General features: G+C 37.0%; 1 protein-coding gene across 1 annotated transcript in view; it reads left to right on the top strand.

Annotated features, from left to right (window-relative positions):
- The window catches only part of Zfy1 (zinc finger protein 1, Y-linked), a 72,203-nt gene extending 57,078 nt beyond the window's left edge, over positions 1–15,125 (top strand). Inside the window, exons 4-9 of the mRNA NM_009570.4 lie at positions 1,189–1,740; positions 5,164–5,313; positions 7,264–7,404; positions 10,596–10,718; positions 12,683–12,823; positions 13,737–15,125. Of these exons, the coding sequence (NP_033596.3) occupies positions 1,189–1,740; positions 5,164–5,313; positions 7,264–7,404; positions 10,596–10,718; positions 12,683–12,823; positions 13,737–14,917 (2,288 nt within the window). The 3' untranslated portion in view covers positions 14,918–15,125. The remainder of the gene's footprint in view (positions 1–1,188; positions 1,741–5,163; positions 5,314–7,263; positions 7,405–10,595; positions 10,719–12,682; positions 12,824–13,736) is intronic.
- The last annotated feature ends 6,590 nt before the right edge of the window (positions 15,126–21,715 follow it).

Raw genomic sequence — 21,715 nt, 5'->3', positions numbered from 1 at the left:
GGCATGTCCTAACCAGAGTCAGGACTGACTGCCTCCCAGAAGCCTACTCCAACCCACGTCACAAAGCACTATCTGCCTCCAAAGAGACTTGCTCCAGTCTGAGACATCCAGGCCAGTTTTTACATTCTGAGGACTTCTTTGATTTTTCTTCAGGGGCTTGAAGTTCTTATACTGATCATTTTTGTTTACTTGGTTAGAGTTACACTAAGATATCTTATATTATTTGTGGCTATTGTGAAGGGTGTTTTTTCCCTAATTTCTTCCTCAGTCCACTTATAATTTTTATAAAAGAAGGCTCCTGATTTGTGTGGATCCCATTTTGTGGCTTTTAATCTGAATAAAATTTGTTGAATACCATATAATGTGCCAGGTTTGTGATACAATTAAATCATTTCATCTCAATGGGTTTTCAAGGATTCACCCTTTTTACTTCATTTCTTAACTGTACCCTCAATGTAGATTGGTATTTAATATTCTGAGAAACTTCAGTGAAATTTGGAAAATTGGGTCTTGAAAGGAAGAGCTGAAGGGGAGCTGCATACTTGTTATTTAGTCTAGGTCCCACTTCTGCAGTCCTTAACATCAAATTTCTTAAAAGGCAACTGAAGTTTCATTCATTTTTACTCTCCAGTCAGATACCTTTTTCAGTCAATTGTCTTTTGTCATTAACTGTGTACCTTTACCAGTATACTTTTCATTTATGCCATGAGTGTTTTATTTTAGTTTCACTAAGGATGATATTTTTGTTGGCTGCTATCACTGACAAGGATATAAGTAAGTTACTGAATAAGAACAAGTCAGAGTAAACAATAAGTGTTCTTAGAGTGATAAAATATGGTAAAGGGAATTGTAATATGAGAAATGTTTCTAAATTGCATTGCTTGCTTGTTTTATTTAAGATTTTCACTTAAGATTTCATTTAAGATTTTAACACAATAAGAAATATATGCTGATACATTAAAATTCTTTCCTAAATATTTTTCCTATGACTATCCCAAAGCTAAGGTTTTTCTTTTTAAGTTTTGTTAGTTAATTTTTGTTACATAACCTAAAAGTAGACACTCATTGTGTGTGTGTGTGTGTGTGTGTGTGTGTGTGGTAATAGTCTGCTTTTCTTATAGAAATTTAAAAGCATTTACTTTATTTGAGATACATGTACTTACCTTGAAATTCTTTTTATCTTTTAAGGAGCTGATGCAGTACACATGGATAGTGACCAGATTGTTGTGGAAGTACAAGAAACTGTTTTTTTAGCTAATTCAGATGTAACTGTGCATAATTTTGTTCCTGATAATCCAGGCTCAGTTATAATTCAAGATGTTATTGAAAATGTTCTTATTGAAGATGTTCACTGTTCACATATTTTAGAAGAAACAGATATATCTGACAATGTCATTATTCCTGAGCAAGTTCTCAATTTAGGTACAGCAGAAGAAGTGTCTTTAGCACAGTTCTTAATTCCAGACATTTTAACATCTGGTATTACGTCAACCTCATTGACTATGCCTGAACATGTCTTGATGAGTGAAGCTATACATGTGTCTGATGTAGGACATTTTGAACAAGTGATTCATGATAGCCTTGTAGAAACAGAAGTCATCACTGATCCTATAACAGCTGACACTTCAGATATACTGGTAGCAGATTGTGTTTCTGAAGCAGTCTTAGATTCCAGTGGGATGCCTCTGGAGCAGCAAGATAATGACAAAATCAACTGTGAGGATTATCTGATGATGTCTTGTAAGTCTTGAGCCACATGGTTATCAAAAGTATGTTTTTGTTTTTACTGTTTTATTTTGTTTTAGACAGGGTCTTATGCTGAACTTGAATATGTGATTCTCTTATTGGACACTGATAAGTACTAGGGTTTCAAGTATATGCAACAATGCCTGAATTATTAAGCAGATGTTTTTCAGTTCATTTTGTATGTGAATATGCTTACTTGTTGGTGTATGAATATTCAGTTTTACAAGCACTGGTTATCGTGAATGTGGAAGCCAGAAATTTTTCTTCTTGATCATTCTCCCTTTATCTTCTGAGATCTCTCAGTGTACCTGAAGATTATCAATTCTGCTAGACTAGATGGCCAGTAAAGTTCAAGAATATGAGGCCATTTATATTTGTATTATTGTTTTTGGCCAAAAATTATACCTAATAGTGTATAATATTAGGTATTTGTTTAGGGTTACTATTTCTGTGACACAACGCCATGACCAGAAGCAAAGGAAGAGGAAAGGATTTACTTGGCTTAGACTTAACACTTTTTTAATCACTGAAAGAAATCAGAACAGGAACTCCAACAAGCCAGGAACCTGGAGGCAGAAGCTGATGCAGAGGCCATAGAGGGGTACTGCATACTGGCTTGCTCCCCATACTTGGCTCAGCATGCTTTCTTAAAGGGCCCAGGACTACCAGCACAGAGATGGCCCCACTCACAATGGAGTAGGCCTTCTCATGTCTTATCTATTTTATTTAAAAAGTTCCCCCTTTCCGATGATTTCAGTTTGTCTCAAGTTGGCATAAAACCATCCTTCATAGTAGTAAAATAAAATTTTTAGTAAGCAGGTAGGCGTGTGAATCTGGTTTCTGGGTTTGCAAGAATGAAAGCAGTGCATTGGGAAGTTGATAAGATTTTCAAGCTCATAGAATGATCTCTATAAATATATGTGTGTTTTATTATTGCAGATAATTACAAATTTTATTTGAAAATAACATTTTTAACATTTCTGCATTTTTTTACTTACATGAAAATACATAGGGCATATTGTTTCTTTCAGCAGCTTAGAAGCATATAGTTATTTTAAAGTTTTTTTTTAAATAAGATAAAACATCTCAGCAAAGTTTGTTGTTTCAGCCAAGTCAAAGATAGGGCTAGATATAGATAAGTATTAGAGTCCTTATCTACTAAAAACAAGGCCTGGATCCTATTATCAGCACTGAAATTTTGTTCTTTTTTTTTAAAGAACTTGTCAATTTTTTAAATCATTAGTATATATAGTTAGGTGTTTTGCCTGCATATATGTCTGTGTACTGTGTCCAAAGTGACCAGAAGTGTATGGCCAGATCATCATATTTTCTTTCACATGTAAATACATATATGTGTGTATGTTATATGTTATATAATATCTTGTATATTATATATAGTATATGCAACATATATTTTGTCTCTGTGAATGTGTATGTGTATACCAAATATACATACATACAGGAGAGAGAGAGTTAGAGTTGGAAAGTAGATTATAAAACTAGAAACTGGCCAGGCAGTGAAGGCTCACGACTTTAATCCCAGAACTTGGGAGGCAGAGGCAGGCGGATTTCTGAGTTCGAGACTAGCCTGGTCTACCGAGTGAGTTCCAAGACAGCCAGGGCTACAAAGAAAAACACTTTCTCAAGAAACCAAAAACTAGAAACTGAGCTACAGAAGACAAAACAATGTCTTAAATGGGAAATTAGAGAAAGAATTTTAGAGAGGATGATATGATAGGTGATTTTAAAGAAGAAAGATAGCTAGAAAGAAAGGAGCAGAGCAGTGGGAGGACAGGAAAATGAAGGTATGAAGGGGTTGGAGAAATAGCTTAATGTTTAGAAGCACTTGTTCTTACAGAGTACATAAGTTCAATTCACATGATAACTCACAACCACCCATAACTTCTGCTCAGGGGTTTCAGTATCGTCTTCTGATTTCTGTAGGTGTAAATATATGCATGCAAACAAAATATTCGTACCCATAAAATAAGCTTTTAAAAATTTTTTGAAGGAGGTGGAGTATATAAACCACGGAAAATATGGACTAAGCATTTAAAACTTTTCTCTTACCATACTTGCACTTAAGTGATATTTACTGTGCTGAACTTAACACATTTTCTCTTGACACTGCATGGTACTTTTCTAATAATGATACTTTGATTTTTTTTTTTTTAAAAGATGTCATTTGTTTGTTTATAGTCAGTTTTAGTCCAGGCTGGTCGCAAACTCATTTTGTAGCAATGGCTCCTGATTATTACTCCTTTTGCCTCCACTGGCCTGTGTTGGCATTGCAGTTATAGAATCACTAGCAAAATTAATGCACTGCTAAGGATGAAGCCCAAGGCGTTGTTCATGTTAGGCAAGCACTCTTCTGAGACACATTTCTCAACTAAAATTTTCATAGAAATACATGTAATTAAATTGTATTCAAAAATAAATATTAGGTAGAGCTAAGAAAATATTATATTAAAGAGATGTTTGCTGGCTTTACCATGTTGGTACTTTTATTTATAGATGAGTAAATGAAAAAAATATGCTTTTTCATTACTCTTCATATTTTTTGGAACTAGATGAGTTTAGATTGTTCTAAATCATTTTTCTCTTAATATTTTATTACTTCTATACTTAACATAGTCTAATGATGCAGTTCTTACCTACTAAGGTAATTAAATTACAGTAGAGTCCTGAAAAATGGAAAAGGTGTTTTGCATCTAGTATTTGCCAGAAATCATCCAATTTTATTTGTCACTATTGAGACTATATTTCTAAGAAGAAACTTCTTTTTAAAATTTGTTTACTTATGTAGTTTCCTTTATGTATTTCAGTATTTTGCCAGCTTCTATTTCAGAGACAGAGACAGAGACAGACAGACAAAGAGAAAGACAGAGAGAGACAAAGAGAGACAGAGACAGAGAGACAGAGTATACGTACGTGTGTGTGTGTGTGTGTGTGTGTGTGTGTGTGTGTGTGTGTGTGTGTGTACATACCACAGTGTGCATTGCCCATGAAGCTAGAAGAAGGCATCCCCTGGAATGAAGATAGTGGTGGTTGTGAGTTGCCTATGTGGGTATTTGGGAGCCTTGGTCTTGTACAAGAACAGCAAGTGTTCTTAACTAGATCTCTTGCCTCAGGTAAAAAAGGATTTTTTTTTTCTTTTGGAAACTTACATAATAGTGTGTGTATAGTGTGTATTTGAGAAGAGGGAAAAGATTACAGAAGAGAAGTCAACTTTTAGAAGTCACTCCTGTTACTGGTTCTGAGAATCAAACTCCAAGGCTTCAGACTCCAGAGCAAATCTTAAATCAAGTATTGAGCAATCCAGCCAGCCCCTCCTCATCTCTGTTTCAAAAAAAGAAAAACAAAGCCCTATTTTGTTTTATATCTAATGTAAAGGTTTATAATACATTTCCTATTTAGTGGATGAACCTAGCAAAGCAGATCTTGAAGGTTCCTCTGAAGTTACCATGAATGCAGAGTCAGGAACTGATTCTTCTAAATTGGATGAAGCATCTCCAGAAGTTATCAAGGTGTGCATTCTTAAAGCTGACTCAGAAGTGGATGAATTAGGTAAGGAAACTTTTAATTTTAAATAAATATATGTTTGTTATAACTATATATGCTATTTATATATTTCATAAATATAATTTTTAAATGTGTATAAATATTTATATTTTTCTACATTATTCTTTGTGATTGTTTCTTTGTGTGTGTGTGTGTGTGTGTGTGTGTGTGTGTATGTTTTTTGTTTTGGTTTTTGGTTTTTGGTTTTGGTTTTTTTGAGACAGGGTTTCTCTGTGTAGCCCTGGCTGGCTGTCCTGGAACTCACCAGACTGGCCTTGAACTCAGAAATCCGCCTGCCTCTGCCTCCCAAGTGCTGGGATTAAAGGCGTGTGCCACCACACCCAGCGTGTGTATGTTTTTGAGGCAGGGTCTCACATGTAACCCTGGTGGAACTGGAACTCACCTTATGTATATGAACCAGCTTGGCTTCAAACTCAGAGTAATATGCTTACCTCAGCCTCCAGAGTATTGGAATTAAAGCATGTGCCATCAGACACATGCTGATATTACATAGATTTTTAATAGCTGTTTAATTTGGAAATTTGGAAAGCTTCTTTGAACGTTTGTAATATAATATGCTGATAGTATAAAAGGTAAACCTAGTACATTAAATAAGTCAAGTCCCAAATTAATTTTCATATATTGTTTTCTTTTTTTAATTAGGTATTTTCTTCAGTTATATTTCAAATGCTATTCCAAAAGTCCCCATAACCCTCCCCCTCACTCCTCTATGTACCCACTGCCACTTCTTGGCCCTGGTGTTCCCCTGTACCGAGGCATATAAAGTTTGCAAGACCAAGGGGCCTCTCTTCCCAATGATGGCCAACTAGGCTATCTTCTGATACATATGCAGCTAGGGACACAAACTCTGTGGGTACTGGTTAGTTCATAATGTTGTTCCACCTATAGGGTTGCAGACCCCTTTAGCTCCTTGGGTACTTTCTCTAGCTCCTCCATTCGGGATCCCTGTGATCCATCTAATAGCTGACTGTGAGCATCCACTTCTGTGTTTGATAGGCCCCGGCATAGCCTCACAAGAGACAGCTATATCAGGGTCCTTTCAGCAAAATCTTGCTGGCATATGCAATAGTGTCAGTGTTTGGAGGCTGATTATGGGATGGATCCCCGGGTATGGCAGTCTCTAGATGGCCCATCCTTTAGTCTCAGCTCCAAACTTTGTCTCTGTAACTTCTTCCATGGGTGTTTTGTTCCCAATTCCAAGAAGGGGCAAAGTGACCACACTTTGGTCTTCATTCTTCTTGAGTTTAATGTGTTTTGCAACTTGTATCTTGGCTATTCTAAGTTTCTGGACTAATATCCACTTATCAGTGAGTACATATCATGTGAGTTCATTCTGAGGAATACCGAATGGCTGAGAAGCACCTGAAAAAATGCTCAGCATCCTTAATCATCAGGAAAATGCAAATCAAAACAACGTGAGATTCTACTTCACACCAGTTAGAATGGCTAAGATCAAAAATTCAGGTGACAGCAGATGCTGGTGAGGATGTGGAGAAAGAGGAACACTCCTCCATTGTTGGTGGGATTGCAAGTTGTACAACCACTCTGGAAATCAGTCTGGCGGTTCCTCCAAAAATTGGACATAGTAATACTGGAGGATCTTGCAATACCTCTCCTGGGCATCTAGAAGATGTTCCAATGGGTAATAAGGACACATGCTCCACTATGTTCACAGCAGCCGTGTTTATAATAGCCAGAAGCTGGAAAAAACCCAGATGCCCCTCAACAGAGGAATGGATACAGAAAATGTGGTACATTTACACAATGGAGTACTACTCAGCTATTAAAAAGAATGAATTTATGAAATTCCTAGGCAAATGGATGGACCTGGAGGGTATCATCCTGAGTGAGTAACCCAATCATAAAAGAACTCACATGATATGTACTCACTGATAAGTGGATATTAGCCCAGCAATATAGTTTGTTTTCTTTTAGGAGAAACTATACACGCAGTAGAGAGTGAGACCAAAAATGGCAATGAAGCTGAAGTCACAGATCAGAGCACTAGCATTCGTGTTCCCAGAGTCAACATTTATATGTCAGCCAGTGATTCTCAAAAGGAAGAAGAAGATACTGGTAAGTACATGGCTTACTTTGAATGGAGAAGATTTTGTTTCTATAAAATCTAATTCTTTTTAAAGCAAGCAGTATAACAGCAGACCTGCATAGAGATTATTATGCTACCATATCACAAAGGATGTTAATATTTTCTTCAAGAAAGAATGTGTACTTAACTTTTGTTTGAATTTTAAACTTAGTAATTAAGTGTGTATGTGTGTGTGTGTATGTGTATATATATAAAAACTTGGTTATTTTATTTATTTACATTTGAAATCTTATCCCCCTTCTTTGTTTCCCCTCCAAAAACCCACTGTTGAATCCTCCCTCTCCCTTGCTTCTGGGTGCTCTCCATCATCCCACTCTAGTCTCACTATCCTAGCATTTCCCAGTGCTGAGGCTTTGAACCTCTACAGGACCAAGGGGCCTCCCTCCTGTTAATGCCAGATAAGGCCATCCTCTGCTACATATGCAGCTGGAGCCCTTGGTCCCTCCATGTGTTCTCTTCCATTGGTGATTTAGTCCCTGGAAATTCTGAGGGGTCCAGTTAGTTGATACTGTTGTTTTCCTTGGGGTTGCAAGCTCCTTCAGCTCCTTTAGTCATTCCACTAACTCCTCCACTGGGGTCCCCCAGTAGTTAGACAACTATACCAGGTTCCTATCAGCAAGTGCTTCTTGGCATCACCAATAGTGTCTGGGTTTGGTGTCTGCAGATGGTATGGATTCCTAGGTGGAGCAGTCTTTGGATGGCCTTTTCTTCAGTCTCTGCTCCATTCGATTCATTTCCTTTAGAAAGGAGCAAGTCTAGATTAATATTTTTGAGATGACTGGTTGACCCCATCTCTCAACTGTGGGGCCATGCCTAATCTCTGGATATGATCTCAAACAGGCTCTCTCTCCACTTTGCTGGGTATTTCAGATAAGGTCATCCCTGTTGGGTCCTGGAAGCCTCTTGTTTTCCTGGCATCTGGGATTTTCTAGTGGCTACCCCTAATTCCACATCCCCCTCTGTTCAATATTCTGACCCTCTATACTTCTCCCTCATCTTCTCCCACACCTAATCCTGACCCCACCTTTTCACCTCCCCCTCCTTTCTCCCTCCCAGGTATCTACCTCCTATGATCATTTTGTTCCCCCTTCAAAGTAGGAATGAAACATTCATACTTTGGTTTTCCTTCTTTTTGAGTTTCTTGTAGTCTGTGCGTTGTATTGTGGGTATTCTGAGCTTTGGGCCTAACATACACTTATCAGTGAGTGCATACAGTGTGTGTTCTTTTGTGACTGGGTTACCTCACTCAGGATGATATGTTCTAGTTCCATCCATTTTCCTGTGAATTTCATGAAGTCATTGTTTTTATTTAATAGCTGAGTAGTGCTTCATTGTGCAAATGTACCATATTTTCTGTTTCCATTCATCTATTGAAGAACATCTAGTTCCTTCCAGCTTTTGGCTATTATGAATATGGCTGCTATGAATATAGTGGAGCATGTATCCTTGTTATATGTTGGGGCATCTTTTGGGTATATGCCTAGGAGTAGTATAGCTGGGTCCTTGAGTAATACTGTGTCTGGTTTTCTGAGTTACTGCCATACTGATTTCCAAAGTGGTTGTACCAGTTTGCAATCCCACCAGCAATGGAAGAGTGTTGCCTTTCTCTACATTCTCACCAGCATCTGCTGTCACCTGAGTTTTTGATCTTAGCCATTCTGACTGGTGTGAGGTGGAATCTTAGGGTGATTTTGATTTGCATTTCCCTGATGACTAAGGATGTTGAAGGTGCTTCTGGTAGGTGCTTCTCTGCCATTCAAGTTTCCTCAGTTTAGAATTCTCTGTTTAGCTCTGTACCCCATTTTTAAATAGGATTATTTGGTTCTCTGGAGTCTAACTTTTTGAGTTCTTGGTATATATTGGATGTTAGCCCTCTATCAGATTGGCAAAGATCTTTTCTCAATCTGTTGGTTGCCATTTTGTCCTATTGACAGTGTCTGTGGACTTATAGAAGCTTTGCAATTTTATGAGATCTCTTTTGTCTATTGTTGATTTGAAAGCATAAGCCATTGGTGTTCAGGAAATTTTCCCCTGTGCCCATGTATTCAAGACTCTTTCTCACTTTCTCTTCTATTAGTTTCAGTGTGTCTGGTTTATGTGGAGGTCCTTGATCCACTTGCACATGAGCTTTGTACAAGGAGATAAGAATAGGACAATTTGCATTCTTCTATGAGCCATCACCATTTGTTGAGTATGATGTTTTTGTTTTGTTTTGGTTTGGTTTTTTTACTTTTCTCCATTAGATGGTTTTAGCTCCTTTGTGTGATCATAGGAGTGTGGGTTCAATTCTATTCCATTGATTGACCTGTCTGTCTCTGTACCAATACCATGGTGTTTTTATCATATTGCTCTGTAGTACAGCTTGAAACCAGGGATGGTAATTTCCCAGAAGTTCTCTTATTGTTGAGAATATTTGTTGCTATCCTGGGTTTTTGTTATTCCAGATGAATTTGAGAACTGCTCTTTCTATCTCTGTGAAGAATTGAGTTGGAGTTTTGGTGAGGATTGTATTGAATCTGTAGGTTATTCTTGGTAAGATGGCCATTTTTACTATGCCAATCCTGCAGATCTATGAGCATGGGAGACCGTTTTATCTTCTGAGGTCTTCATCAGATTTTTCCTTTTGAGACTTGAAGTTCTTAAATTGTGTTTAAATTGTTGCTTTAGAAAAATAAACAAGTAGCCAGGCATGGTGGCGCACACGTTTGATCCCAGCACTTGGGAGGCAGAGGAAGGTGGATTTCTGAATTCAAGGCCAGCCTGGTCTACAGAGTGAGTTTCAGGACAAACAAGGCTACACAGAGAAACCCTGTCTCAAAAAGACAAACAAACAAAAAAATTAAAATTAAAAAATAAAGAAATAAATAGAAACCAAGACATGATGGCATATACTTGTAATCCTAGTACTTGCAAGGCTGAAATAGGGAAATTTTGTGATAAATTGAATTTCAGAGTAGTCGAGGATTATTATGTAAGACTTTTGCTTGAAATTGCAAATAAAAATACATTATTGAATATAAAAAGTGGAATGTACTCCATTTTCATTGATTACTATAATTTTTATGGAAGTAATTTACTTTTTGCTGAGATTATACTAAACAGTCACACAAAAAAGATAATTTGTATATAGATGTGGCTAAAGTAAATGAGTTTTCTATAGAAGTAATTGTAGGAGATGAAGATGCTGGTGGCACAGCTGCAGATACTCCTGAGCATGAGCAACAGATGGATGTCAGTGAAATAAAAGCAGCTTTCCTACCTATTGCATGGACAGCAGCTTATGGTAAGTAACAGCGTGAAAATTTAATACTTATTTAGTTATTCTTGTTGGAGGTATGGAGTACATGAGGATGTGTATGAATGTGGATGCATGGATGGGCTCATATATGTAGAGCCAGTTGTGTAGCATTAATTCTGGACAGATGTTAAGACATGTCTAGTCATTTCAGATAAAGAAACAATGACAGAAACCAAAATATGGATATAGTTGAAATCCAAATTGGCGTGCCCTTCAGTTTATTGAAGTTATTTTAGGAATCCTGGGTTACTTACAGGAACAGAATGATCCAAAGACAGCAAACTGCTTTGCTAGAACCTATCTCAACATGGCAAATGAAATCTGGAAACCTGTGTAAGCATTTTGACAAGTTGAAGACTGTTGAAGGCAGTATTTCTCACTTCCAGGTAGCACACCTGTTCTGAACTTCTTCAGGGTCACTTAGCCTATCTGACAGTTCTTTCTACCTTTCCTACTGCTTAATTAAATATGATTAAGAAAAAAGGGACACAGTGTGAACAATCAGTTTCAGGGACTTCCTGAAGCTTTTGCTTTGTGTACTTCCTGAGCTTCAAGAACTTTACCTCAGTCTAGAATGCTTTGCCTCTGTTTAAAACGTCCCATGTTTTAACAAACATGTTGAAAATGCTGTCTTTTTTGCACTGGATGGTTTTAGCTCCCTTGTCAAAGATCAAGTGACCATAGGTGTGTGGGTTCATTTCTGGGTCTTCAATTCTATTCCATTGGTCTACTTGCCTGTCGCTATACCAGTACCATGCAGTTTTTATCACAAGTCCTCTGAAATACAAATTTGCTCACTGATAAGTGGATATTAGCCCAGAAACTTAGAATACCCAAGATATAAGATACAAATTGCAAAACACATGAAACTCAAGAAGAACAAAGACCAAAGTGTGGACAGTTTGTCCCTCCTGTAGAATTGGGAACAAAACATCCATGGAAGGAGTTACAGAGACAAACTTTGGAGCTGAGACATCTAGAGACCGCCATACCCGGGGATCCATCCCATAATTAGCCTCCAAACGCTGACACCATTGCACACACTAGCAACATTTTTTTCAAAGGACCCTGATATAGCTGCCTCTTCTGAGGCTATGCCAGGGCCTAGCAAATACAGAAATGGATGCTCACAGTCAGCTATTGGATGGATCACAGGGCCCCCAGTGGAGTAGCTAGAAAAAGTACCCAAGGAGCTAAAGGGATCTGCAACCCTATAGGTGGAACAACAATATGAACTAATCAATATCTCCCCCCACCCCCAGCTTGTGTCTCTAGCTGCATATGTATCAGAAGATAGCCTAGTCGGCCATCATTGGGAAGAGAGGCCCATTGGTCTTGCAAACTTTATATGCCTCAGTACAGGGGAACACCAGGGCCAAGAAGTGGGAGTGGGGAGTAAGGGAGTCGGGGGGAGTATATGGGGGACTTTTGGGTTAGCATTGGAAATGTAATTGAAGAAAATACCTAATTAAAATTTTAAAAAGCCAAAAACATGTGTGTCAGTTTCAAACCCAAAGCCTCACACAAGTACTTTCTCACCTAAGTAAGCTGTCTTTCCAGCCTCTTACCCATTTACTAAGAAATGGTTTCTGAGATCTTAAGATCTTATTTTAAATTCAGTAAGTGATTAAACTATGTAACTGAGAATATATAGTTCAAATTTTTCTTTAACTTTTACCTAAATAAAATTACACATACTTTCTACCTGGCATTTGCTTTCTTTTGTATTGGCTTATAACTTAACAGTTTTAGCAAACTGCCAAAATACCATGTTAGGTAATTTTCAACTAAATGTTCTTAATTCCATTTCATTAAATGTTCTTAATTCCATTTCATTAAAAAAGAAGTTTCTGACATTATCAATCGGATCTTACTTTTCATTGTTGTAGTACTCAATAAATACTTCCTATCCCATAACATTATATCATGTTTTTGATGTACATTGTTAGATAATAATTCTGATGAAATTGAAGACCAGAATGTCACTGCCAGTGCTCTCTTAAACCAAGATGAGTCTGGTGGCCTTGACAGAGTACCAAAACAAAAATCAAAAAAGAAAAAAAGACCTGAATCCAAACAGTACCAGTCAGGTAAGGAAGTAATAATTCTATTGTGTAGACTGTAAAAATTATATGAGGAAATGCTGTTACATGTTGACCTGGGTATAATGATGTTTTCATTTACTGATAGTCATGAATAGCTTGCTTTAGTAAAAAAACAAACAGACTGCAGATCAAACATTAAGGAAAAATTACTTAACTCCCTGGTTGTTTTGTTTAAACAAAAAATATAGCCATAAATGTGTTATCATTTTTTAATGGGATCTCACATTTTAGCCAAGACTAATCTCAAACTTGTGGCAATCCAGCTTCTTCAAAGTATTAGCCCTCATACTTGACTATTAGTTTGCTTAGTGTGAAGCTAAAACAATCAGTCTTTTCTTTATTTTCTATGTTTTGAAGACATATTCTTCCTTTGCAGGTCAAGCTGGCAATAAATTTGTGATCTTCTTGCCTCTTTCCTCAATACTTGAAATTATGGGCCTCTAAACATACCATTTAAACAAGCACATCTTGGAGAGACAGGAGAGCACTTTGTTAACAAGATGTAACTCTTCTTTGAATTGATTTTAAGATGTGTGTTTAGGGAGAATATAGCTGTGTGTATTCCATTTTTATAAGCACTATTGGAGAATGTCAGAGATTACTTAAAAGTTCAGGGTTCAGGTTATAGTGAACCTAATTAAGTATTTAGCTTCATTTGAAAATTATTTTCTACAGGCCTCTAATGTGATAAAGCTTCATTGATTTTTTTTTAAAGTGGAAGGAATGAAATTAATCCAATCATAGTGAATCAGGTTCTTTTCTTATGATTGCATTATATATGTTGAAATCAGTGAAAAGAATGTTAAAAACTGATAAAGTTTAGAAAATGTACTTTAAACTTAATGAATAAACAAAAAAGAATGTAGTTTAATTTTTTCCTGTTTTGTTCCCTTTTTAGCAATATTTGTTGCTCCTGATGGACAAACTTTACGTGTCTATCCTTGCATGTTTTGTGGGAAAAAATTTAAGACCAAAAGGTTTTTGAAAAGACATACAAAAAACCATCCTGAATACCTTGCTAATAAAAAATATCACTGTACTGAGTGTGATTACAGTACCAACAAGAAGATAAGCTTACATAATCACATGGAGAGCCACAAGCTAACCATTAAGACAGAAAAGACCACTGAATGTGATGACTGTAGGAAGAATCTTTCTCATGCTGGGACTTTGTGTACTCACAAAACAATGCATACAGAAAAAGGAGTCAACAAAACATGTAAGTGTAAGTTCTGTGACTATGAAACAGCTGAACAGACATTATTGAATCACCACCTTTTGGTGGTCCACAGGAAGAAATTTCCTCACATTTGTGGAGAATGTGGTAAAGGTTTCCGTCACCCATCAGCACTCAAAAAGCACATACGAGTTCACACAGGAGAGAAGCCCTATGAATGTCAGTATTGTGAGTACAAGTCTGCAGACTCTTCCAACTTGAAAACTCATATAAAATCTAAGCATAGTAAAGAGATACCACTGAAGTGTGGCATCTGTCTCCTGACTTTCTCAGATAACAAAGAGGCTCAGCAACATGCCGTTCTGCACCAAGAAAGCAGAACACATCAATGTTCACATTGCAACCATAAGAGTTCAAACTCAAGTGATTTAAAGCGACACATAATTTCCGTTCACACAAAGGCGTATCCTCATAAATGTGACATGTGCAGCAAAGGATTTCATAGGCCTTCAGAACTCAAGAAGCATGTGGCTACCCATAAAAGTAAAAAAATGCACCAATGTAGACACTGTGACTTTAATAGTCCAGATCCATTTCTGCTTAGTCACCATATTCTCTCAGCTCACACAAAGAATGTTCCATTCAAGTGTAAGAGATGTAAAAAGGAATTTCAACAACAGTGTGAGCTTCAAACGCATATGAAGACCCACAGTAGCCGAAAAGTCTATCAGTGTGAGTACTGTGAATATAGCACCAAAGATGCCTCAGGTTTTAAGCGCCACGTTATCTCCATTCATACGAAAGACTATCCTCACAGCTGTGACTTCTGCAAGAAAGGATTCCGGAGACCCTCGGAAAAGAATCAACACATAATGCGACATCATAAAGTTGGCCTGCCCTAAGTGTATAATCCTAACATATAGGGATATTGGCATTGAGACAGTAAATTCATTTTAAAAGCAGGCATCCTTGTTCACATCCAATATCATGAATTTGTCAAGTGAATATAAAGATGATATTGCGCCTATTTGACTTTATGTTTTATTAAATAGGGTATTCAATATATCCTTTACAGACTGACAAAGTGTGAGAAATAAATTTTAACAACACAATCCCTGATTTTATGTTGAGTTTTTAGCCTCAGAAGCCTAGGTGTCATACCTTACTCATCTTGATGGTATTTTTCTAAAAAAAAAGTAATATAAGTAACATGAAAAGTAGCATTGATACAAAATATATACATTAGAGATATTGCTAACATAAATGAGAAGTTTTTCTGATATGTCTCACTGTGAAAATAGGGAAATAATTTCTTAATATTTTCAGAGTTTTGACAATGCAACTCTTATTTGGGTATCTACCACAGCTGATTATAAGATGTTAAATGGGTTTGGGCTTAGTTTTCATTTTTGTTTAGTCATCATTTTTATTTGGCTTGTAGTATTTTTTCCTCCTATATAGCAAATTTTGGAAAATCTTAATGAAAATATTTGCTTTTTCTTGTTTGGTTATGACTTGTTGTTTGTCTTGAAGTTATGTTATGTAAAAAGAACTACTGTAGATTAAGTTTTGCAGATTTGTAGATGTCCATTGTTACTAAAAAGTACTTTATAAGTTTGGCATCAAAATGCAGTTTAAATTTTAGGTATATCTGTCCCTTCCTTAAAAATAACAAAATTTTAATGAGATTATTTAATTTACAGTAGCCTCAAAATACCCAGAGATATATGATATCGTTTGTATACTTGGTATTCAGAAAAACTAAAACTCAGGTGGAGAATTAGAAAGAGGAAAAATAATGGTATTCTCTTGACCTTAATAGTTAAAAAACAGAAGGTAAAGCTTTTTTATAGATAGAATATTTTAATGCAATTTCAGCTTTTACTTGAAATTTTTTTGGAAAGCTGTAACACAAGACTATTTTTCTTTGAATCTTGTCTTTAATGGACAGAAAATGTAGAAGGAGTTATGACATTTTACAAACTTAGTAAGTTCTCTAAGAATATAGAATGGGCAATTTCAGCCAGTCTTATTTTTCCTAGCTTTTTTCCTTTGGTAGCATATATATTGGTATTCACTAGAAAATAAAAAAAATGGTTATTTTATTTTTGAGAAGTAACATTTTAAAGGCATTCATTCTTGTAATACATATTAAATGAATCCAGCTCGTTGGATTTGACTATTATAAATTTTGAAGAAAACATTTCTTTTATTCTTTTACTAAGCTACTGGTATGTGGGAAGAACTTTTCTATTTGATAAGCAGCACCTTTGGCTTTCATGGTACTTCATATTCTGTTTTTGCTGCTGCTTTTATTTTTGTGCCAATGATACTTATTATTAGCTGTTTAATTTATAGGATTAGAACTCTTAAGTAATTGATGCTTGACATCCTCTGCAATATGCTAGATTTAAGTTCACTGCTAAAATTATTTAGTTACATAGGAATTTGGTTATTGCTAAGCAAAGGCCAGACTATAACCAACCCTACTTTCTAACACCTTTGTTTATCCTCTTCAGAATTTAGTTCCTATTCAGTGTAGTGTTCTGTAAAACTCTGTTCTTTATATCTAAGAATCTGTTCATTTTGCTGTTTGCTGAAGAAACAGAAAAGTATACATTTGGGTGAAAATCTTAATTATAAGAATTTAAATAAATTTAAAATAACACTTTTTAAACTTTGTATTTTTCAAAGTTACACTTAATTGTTTTATTTTAGTATATTTTAGTATATTAGATTTTTGAAAAGTAATTAAAAGTTTGGTAAAGTAAATATATTTACTGGTAAAGTGTTATATATTTACTATAACAGTATTATTTAAATTTGTTTTAATGATTACCAAAGCTAGAAGACTTGTTCTAGCCAAAACTTTATAAAAAATACAAAGTCTTAAAGGAAATGAATTTGAAATTGCCTGTTAACTATTCCATCTTTTCTTTGTACATATTATTAAATACAACAAAATGCTTAAAAGAAGTAATATTGTTAATGTATACTTGAGAGTACCATACAGAAATAAAATAAGATTGTTTTCCTGTAAATAAGTGTTTATTGTATTTGATATCAAGGAATGACAACAGTTACTGGGGAGAAAGTACATCATTTTTTGAAAAGTAGATTTGTGTGTGTGTGTGTGAATGCTTGTGTGCGTGTGCATGTGAGTGTACGTGTGCGTGTGTGTGTGTGTGTGTGTGTGTGTGTGTGTGTATGCCAGGCAGAGTATACATGTTAGAGATCAGGAACAACTTGTACTTTGTTTGGGTTTTCATTTATTTTGTCATTGTTGTTATTGTCTTGTTTTATTTTGTTTGCTTGTTTGTTTGTTTCTTTTTGGAGACTGGGTTTCTCTGTGTACACTTGGCTGTCCTAGCACTCATTCTGTAGACCAGGCTGCCCTTGAACTAAGAGATCCACCTGCCTCTGCCTCTCAAGTTACAGAGGATAAGCTGTAAGAATAAATTCTCTGTTTCTATCTTTGGGTCCCAGAAAGATTTGTCAGGGAGAAATGTCCCAAAGCACAGAAGAAAAGCACCCTTTACAGATGATGGGAACCTGATAGGGTATGAGGTAGCTTCCTGGTACACCTGTGTGGCTTTCATAAGGAAAGTAGACAAAGCAGGGACATTTGTAATAACAGCCAGTAGAGCACGAGAGACAAAGAGGACAGAGCAGGTAGAGAAAACAACTGGACAGGTGCAATTGTCTTAGTAAGTAGAATTGCCCAGGTGATGAGTCTCAAAGAATATAGTAGGGATATGCCCATAGCCAGGTGAATGAGAGGTGCTTATGTGGTGGGCAGCCAAAAAGAGTGTAAAGGGAGAGAGGACACTTGCTGAGTAGGTGAGGAGAGATGGAATTAGATAAGGTGGAGGGAAAAAGCAGCAAGAGGTAGACTCCAGAATCAAATTTGATGGGTGGAGCCACTCCCAGTTTTGGACACCAGGTGAATGAAGAAAAGACAAATAAAAAAGGAAAGTACACGACTGCTCCTAGGTATGGTGAACAAGAAAGTTTATTGAAGATAAAAGGGAGCACATAGCCATATGGAGAGTTTAGAGTAGTCATGACCCTGAGCCATGTGGGAGAAAGAGAAGGGGAAGAGTGGGAGAGGAACCAAGTACAGCAGCCAAGAGGACAAAGACACAAAAAATACAAAAAAAAAAAAATGGGTAACCAAAATGCCTGATGTGTGTGTTTGTGTTTATTTCATGTGTGTGTATTTCATATGTGAGCTTCTGGGAGAAGAGCAAGCCTAACCCCTAGGCAAAAGAGTTCAAAATAGAGGGTGGGGTAAGCCAGCCATACTGATTAATGGGTAGGGACTGGGGGATGCTGGGAGGCCAGGTCTAATTTGATATGTTAAATAGGCTTCTAGCTACTGTCTCAGATTGAAACAGGATCTGGCTTGTTATCACCCAGTTGTACACTTAATATATTTTCTGCATTTTGTTCTTCTATCCTGTTCCATTCCTCTATGATAGGGAAAGTAACAGCTCAGGGTCCTCAGCATTAAGTTCTCAGCCCAAAGATTAGTTTACCCCAGAGAAACAACAGGCAGGGAATAAGAGAAAAAGATGGAGGAGGAAGGAAGGAAGGGAGGAGGAGTATTTGTCCCAGAAGGGAGCAGGACAAAGGATTACTTCTGTATAAGAGGAGACAGACGTAACATAGGTAAATGGCAGTGTATAAAGGTATAACGGGAAACCCCATGTTAGGATGGGGTGTTTAATTTTAACAGGGTATGTTAATTCGATGAGCCAAAGCAACTTTTTATTGCTGGACTTCAATAATTTGAGAGTTGGCTCTTGATATCAGCCTTTGAAGGAAGAAGTGGCTAAATAAGGCAATAGATCTTGTGGCTTGTTTTCGGGACATAATCTAATGACTTTTAGCAAGACAGAGGGAATAGGGGAGAAAGGTAAGACCTGACAGAACTATGCTCACCTAGTTCAAGCTGTATCAAGTACCAGAGCCATGTTTGCCATGTTCAGGCCAGTTAGAGACCCTTCACTCTATAGCTTTTAAAATTGATTTTTTTTATGTTTCTGGTTGTTTTGCCTGTGTCTGTGTACCATGTGTAAGAAGAGTGCAAATCCCCAGGACCTGGAGATTCAGGGAGTTGCCTGCTCCTATATGTGTGCTAGGAACTGAACCAGTGTCCTTGAGAACAGCCAGTGTTCTTTTAACCACTGAGGTCCCACCTATCTATGTGTATGATTAGGTATTTTTAAAATTCTCATTTCTTGCTATATAGTTCTAGTGGTAATAGGTAAAATCTTGGGGTCTTTTGTTTGTTTGTTTTTTTTTTTGTAGAACATGATTTTAATATTTTCAACTGAAATATTCAACAAACAGATTAATTGTTTTAAGATATAATTCATGGTTTTTGTTTGTTTGTTTGTTTGTTTGTTTTGTTTTTTCGAGACAGGGTTTCTCTGTGCAGTCCTGGCTGTCCTGGAAGTCACTCTATAGACCAGGCTGGCCTCGAACTCAGAAATTTGCCTGCCTCTCTGCCTCCCAAGTGCTGGGATTACAGATGTGCGCCACCACTGCCTGGCCTGATATATCTCATTCTTTTTTTTTTTTTTTTAATTCTGGAAAGAACATTTTAATAGTGATTCTGTAGGTCTACTCGATAATTTACAAATGATAATAATCAGTAGTTAGAACAGAGTACAAAATTAAAAGTGTAAAGCAGCAAGTGTCTCCAGAAAAAGAACAACCCTCATTTTCTGTGATTTGGAAACTCTTTGGAGAAGTTCTGGACATGTATCACTTTCTGATAAGTTGTATTCTTTAAAATGAAACAATGTAGCTACTTTATTTAGCTACAAAATTACTGCTCATACTGATTGCTGAATAGAACCATAATGTGAATAAGAAAATGTTCAAAAGCTCGTGCCACCTTTTTTTTTTTTTTAAATTTTTTATTAGGTATTTTCCTCATTCACATTTCCAATGCTTTCCCAAAAGTCCCCCATACCCACCAACCCCCACTCCCCTACCCACCCACTCCCCCTTTTTGGCCCTGGCGTTCCCCTGTACTGGGGCATGTAAAGTTTGCAAGTCCAATGGGCCTCTCTTTCCACTGATGGCTGGCTAGGCCATCTTTTGATACATATGCAGCTAGAGTCAAGAGCTCCTCTGTACTGGTTAGTTCATAATGTTGTTCTACCTATAGGGTTGCAGATCCATTTAGCTCCTTGGGTACTTTCTCTAGCTCCTCCATTGGGAGCCCTGTGATCCATCCAATAGCTAACTGTGAGCATCCACTTCTGTGTTTGCTAGGCCCTGGCATAGTCTCACATGAGACAGCTATATCTGGGTCCTTTCAGGAAAATCTTGCTAGTGTATGCAATGGTGTCAGCGTTTGGAAGCTGATCATGGGATGGATCCCTGGATATGGCAGTCTCTAGATGGTCCATCCTTTTGTCTCAGCTCCAAACTTTGTCTCTGTAACTCCTTCCATGGGTGATTGTTTTCAATTCTAAGACGGGGCAAAGTGTCCACACTTTGGTCTTCATTCTTCTTCAATTTCATGTGTTTTGCAAATTGTCTCTTATATCTTGGATATACTAAGTTTCTAAGCTAATATCCACTTATCAGTGAGTACATATCATTTGAGTTCTTTTGTGATTGTGTTACCTCACTCAGGATGATGCCCTTCAGGTCCAACCATTTGCCTAGGAATTTCATAAATTCATTCTTTTTAATAGCTGAGTAGTACTTCATTGTGTAGATGTACCACATTTTCTGTATCCATTCCCCTGTTGAGGGGCATCTGGGTTCTTTCCAGCTTCTGGCTATTATAAATAAGGCTGCTACAAACATAGTGGAGCATGTACCCTTCTTACCAGTTGGGGCATCTTCTGGATATATGCCCAGAAGAGGTATTGCGGGATCCTCCGGTAGTACTATGTCCAATTTTCTGAGGAACCACCAGACTGATTTCCAGAGTGGTTGTACAAGCTTGCAATCCCACCAACAATGGAGGAGTGTTCCTCTTTCTCCACATCCTTGCCAGCATCTGCTGTCACCTGAATTTTTGATCTTAGCCATTCTGACTGGTGTGAGATGTAATCTCAGGGTTGTTTTGATTTGCATTTCTCTGATGATTAAGGATGCTGAGCATTTTTTCAGGTGCTTCTCAGCCATGTGGTATTCCTCAGCTGAGAATTCTTTGTTTAGCTCTAAGCCCCATTTTTTAATGGGGTTATTTGATTTTCTGGAGTCCACCTTCTTGAGTTCTTTATATATATTGGATATAAGTCCCCTATCTGATTTAGGATAGGTAAAGATCCTTTCCCAATCTGTTGGTGGCCTTTTTGTCTTATTAACGGTGTCTTTTACCTTGCAGAAGCTTTGCAGTTTCATGAGGTCCCATTTGTCAATTCTCGATCTTACAGCACAAGCCATTGCTGTTCTATTCAGGAATTTTGCCCCTGTGCCCATATCTTCAAGGCTTTTCCCCACTCTATAAGTTTCAGTGTCTCTGGTTTTATGTGGAGATCCTTGGTCCACTTAGATTTGACCTTAGTACAAGGAGATAGGAATGGATCAATTCACATTCTTCTACATGATAACCACCAGTTGTGCCAGCACCATGTGTTGAAAATGCTGTCTTTCTTCCACTGTATGGTTTTATCTCCTTTGTCGAAGATCAAGTGACCATAGGTGTGTGGGTTCACTTCTGGGTCTTC

The sequence above is a fragment of the Mus musculus genome, chromosome Y (assembly GCF_000001635.26).
Source record: "Mus musculus strain C57BL/6J chromosome Y, GRCm38.p6 C57BL/6J".
Taxonomy (NCBI): Eukaryota; Metazoa; Chordata; class Mammalia; order Rodentia; family Muridae; genus Mus; species Mus musculus.
The sequence above is the reverse complement of the archived record's forward strand: the minus strand, read 5'-3'. Positions and strand labels throughout refer to the sequence as shown.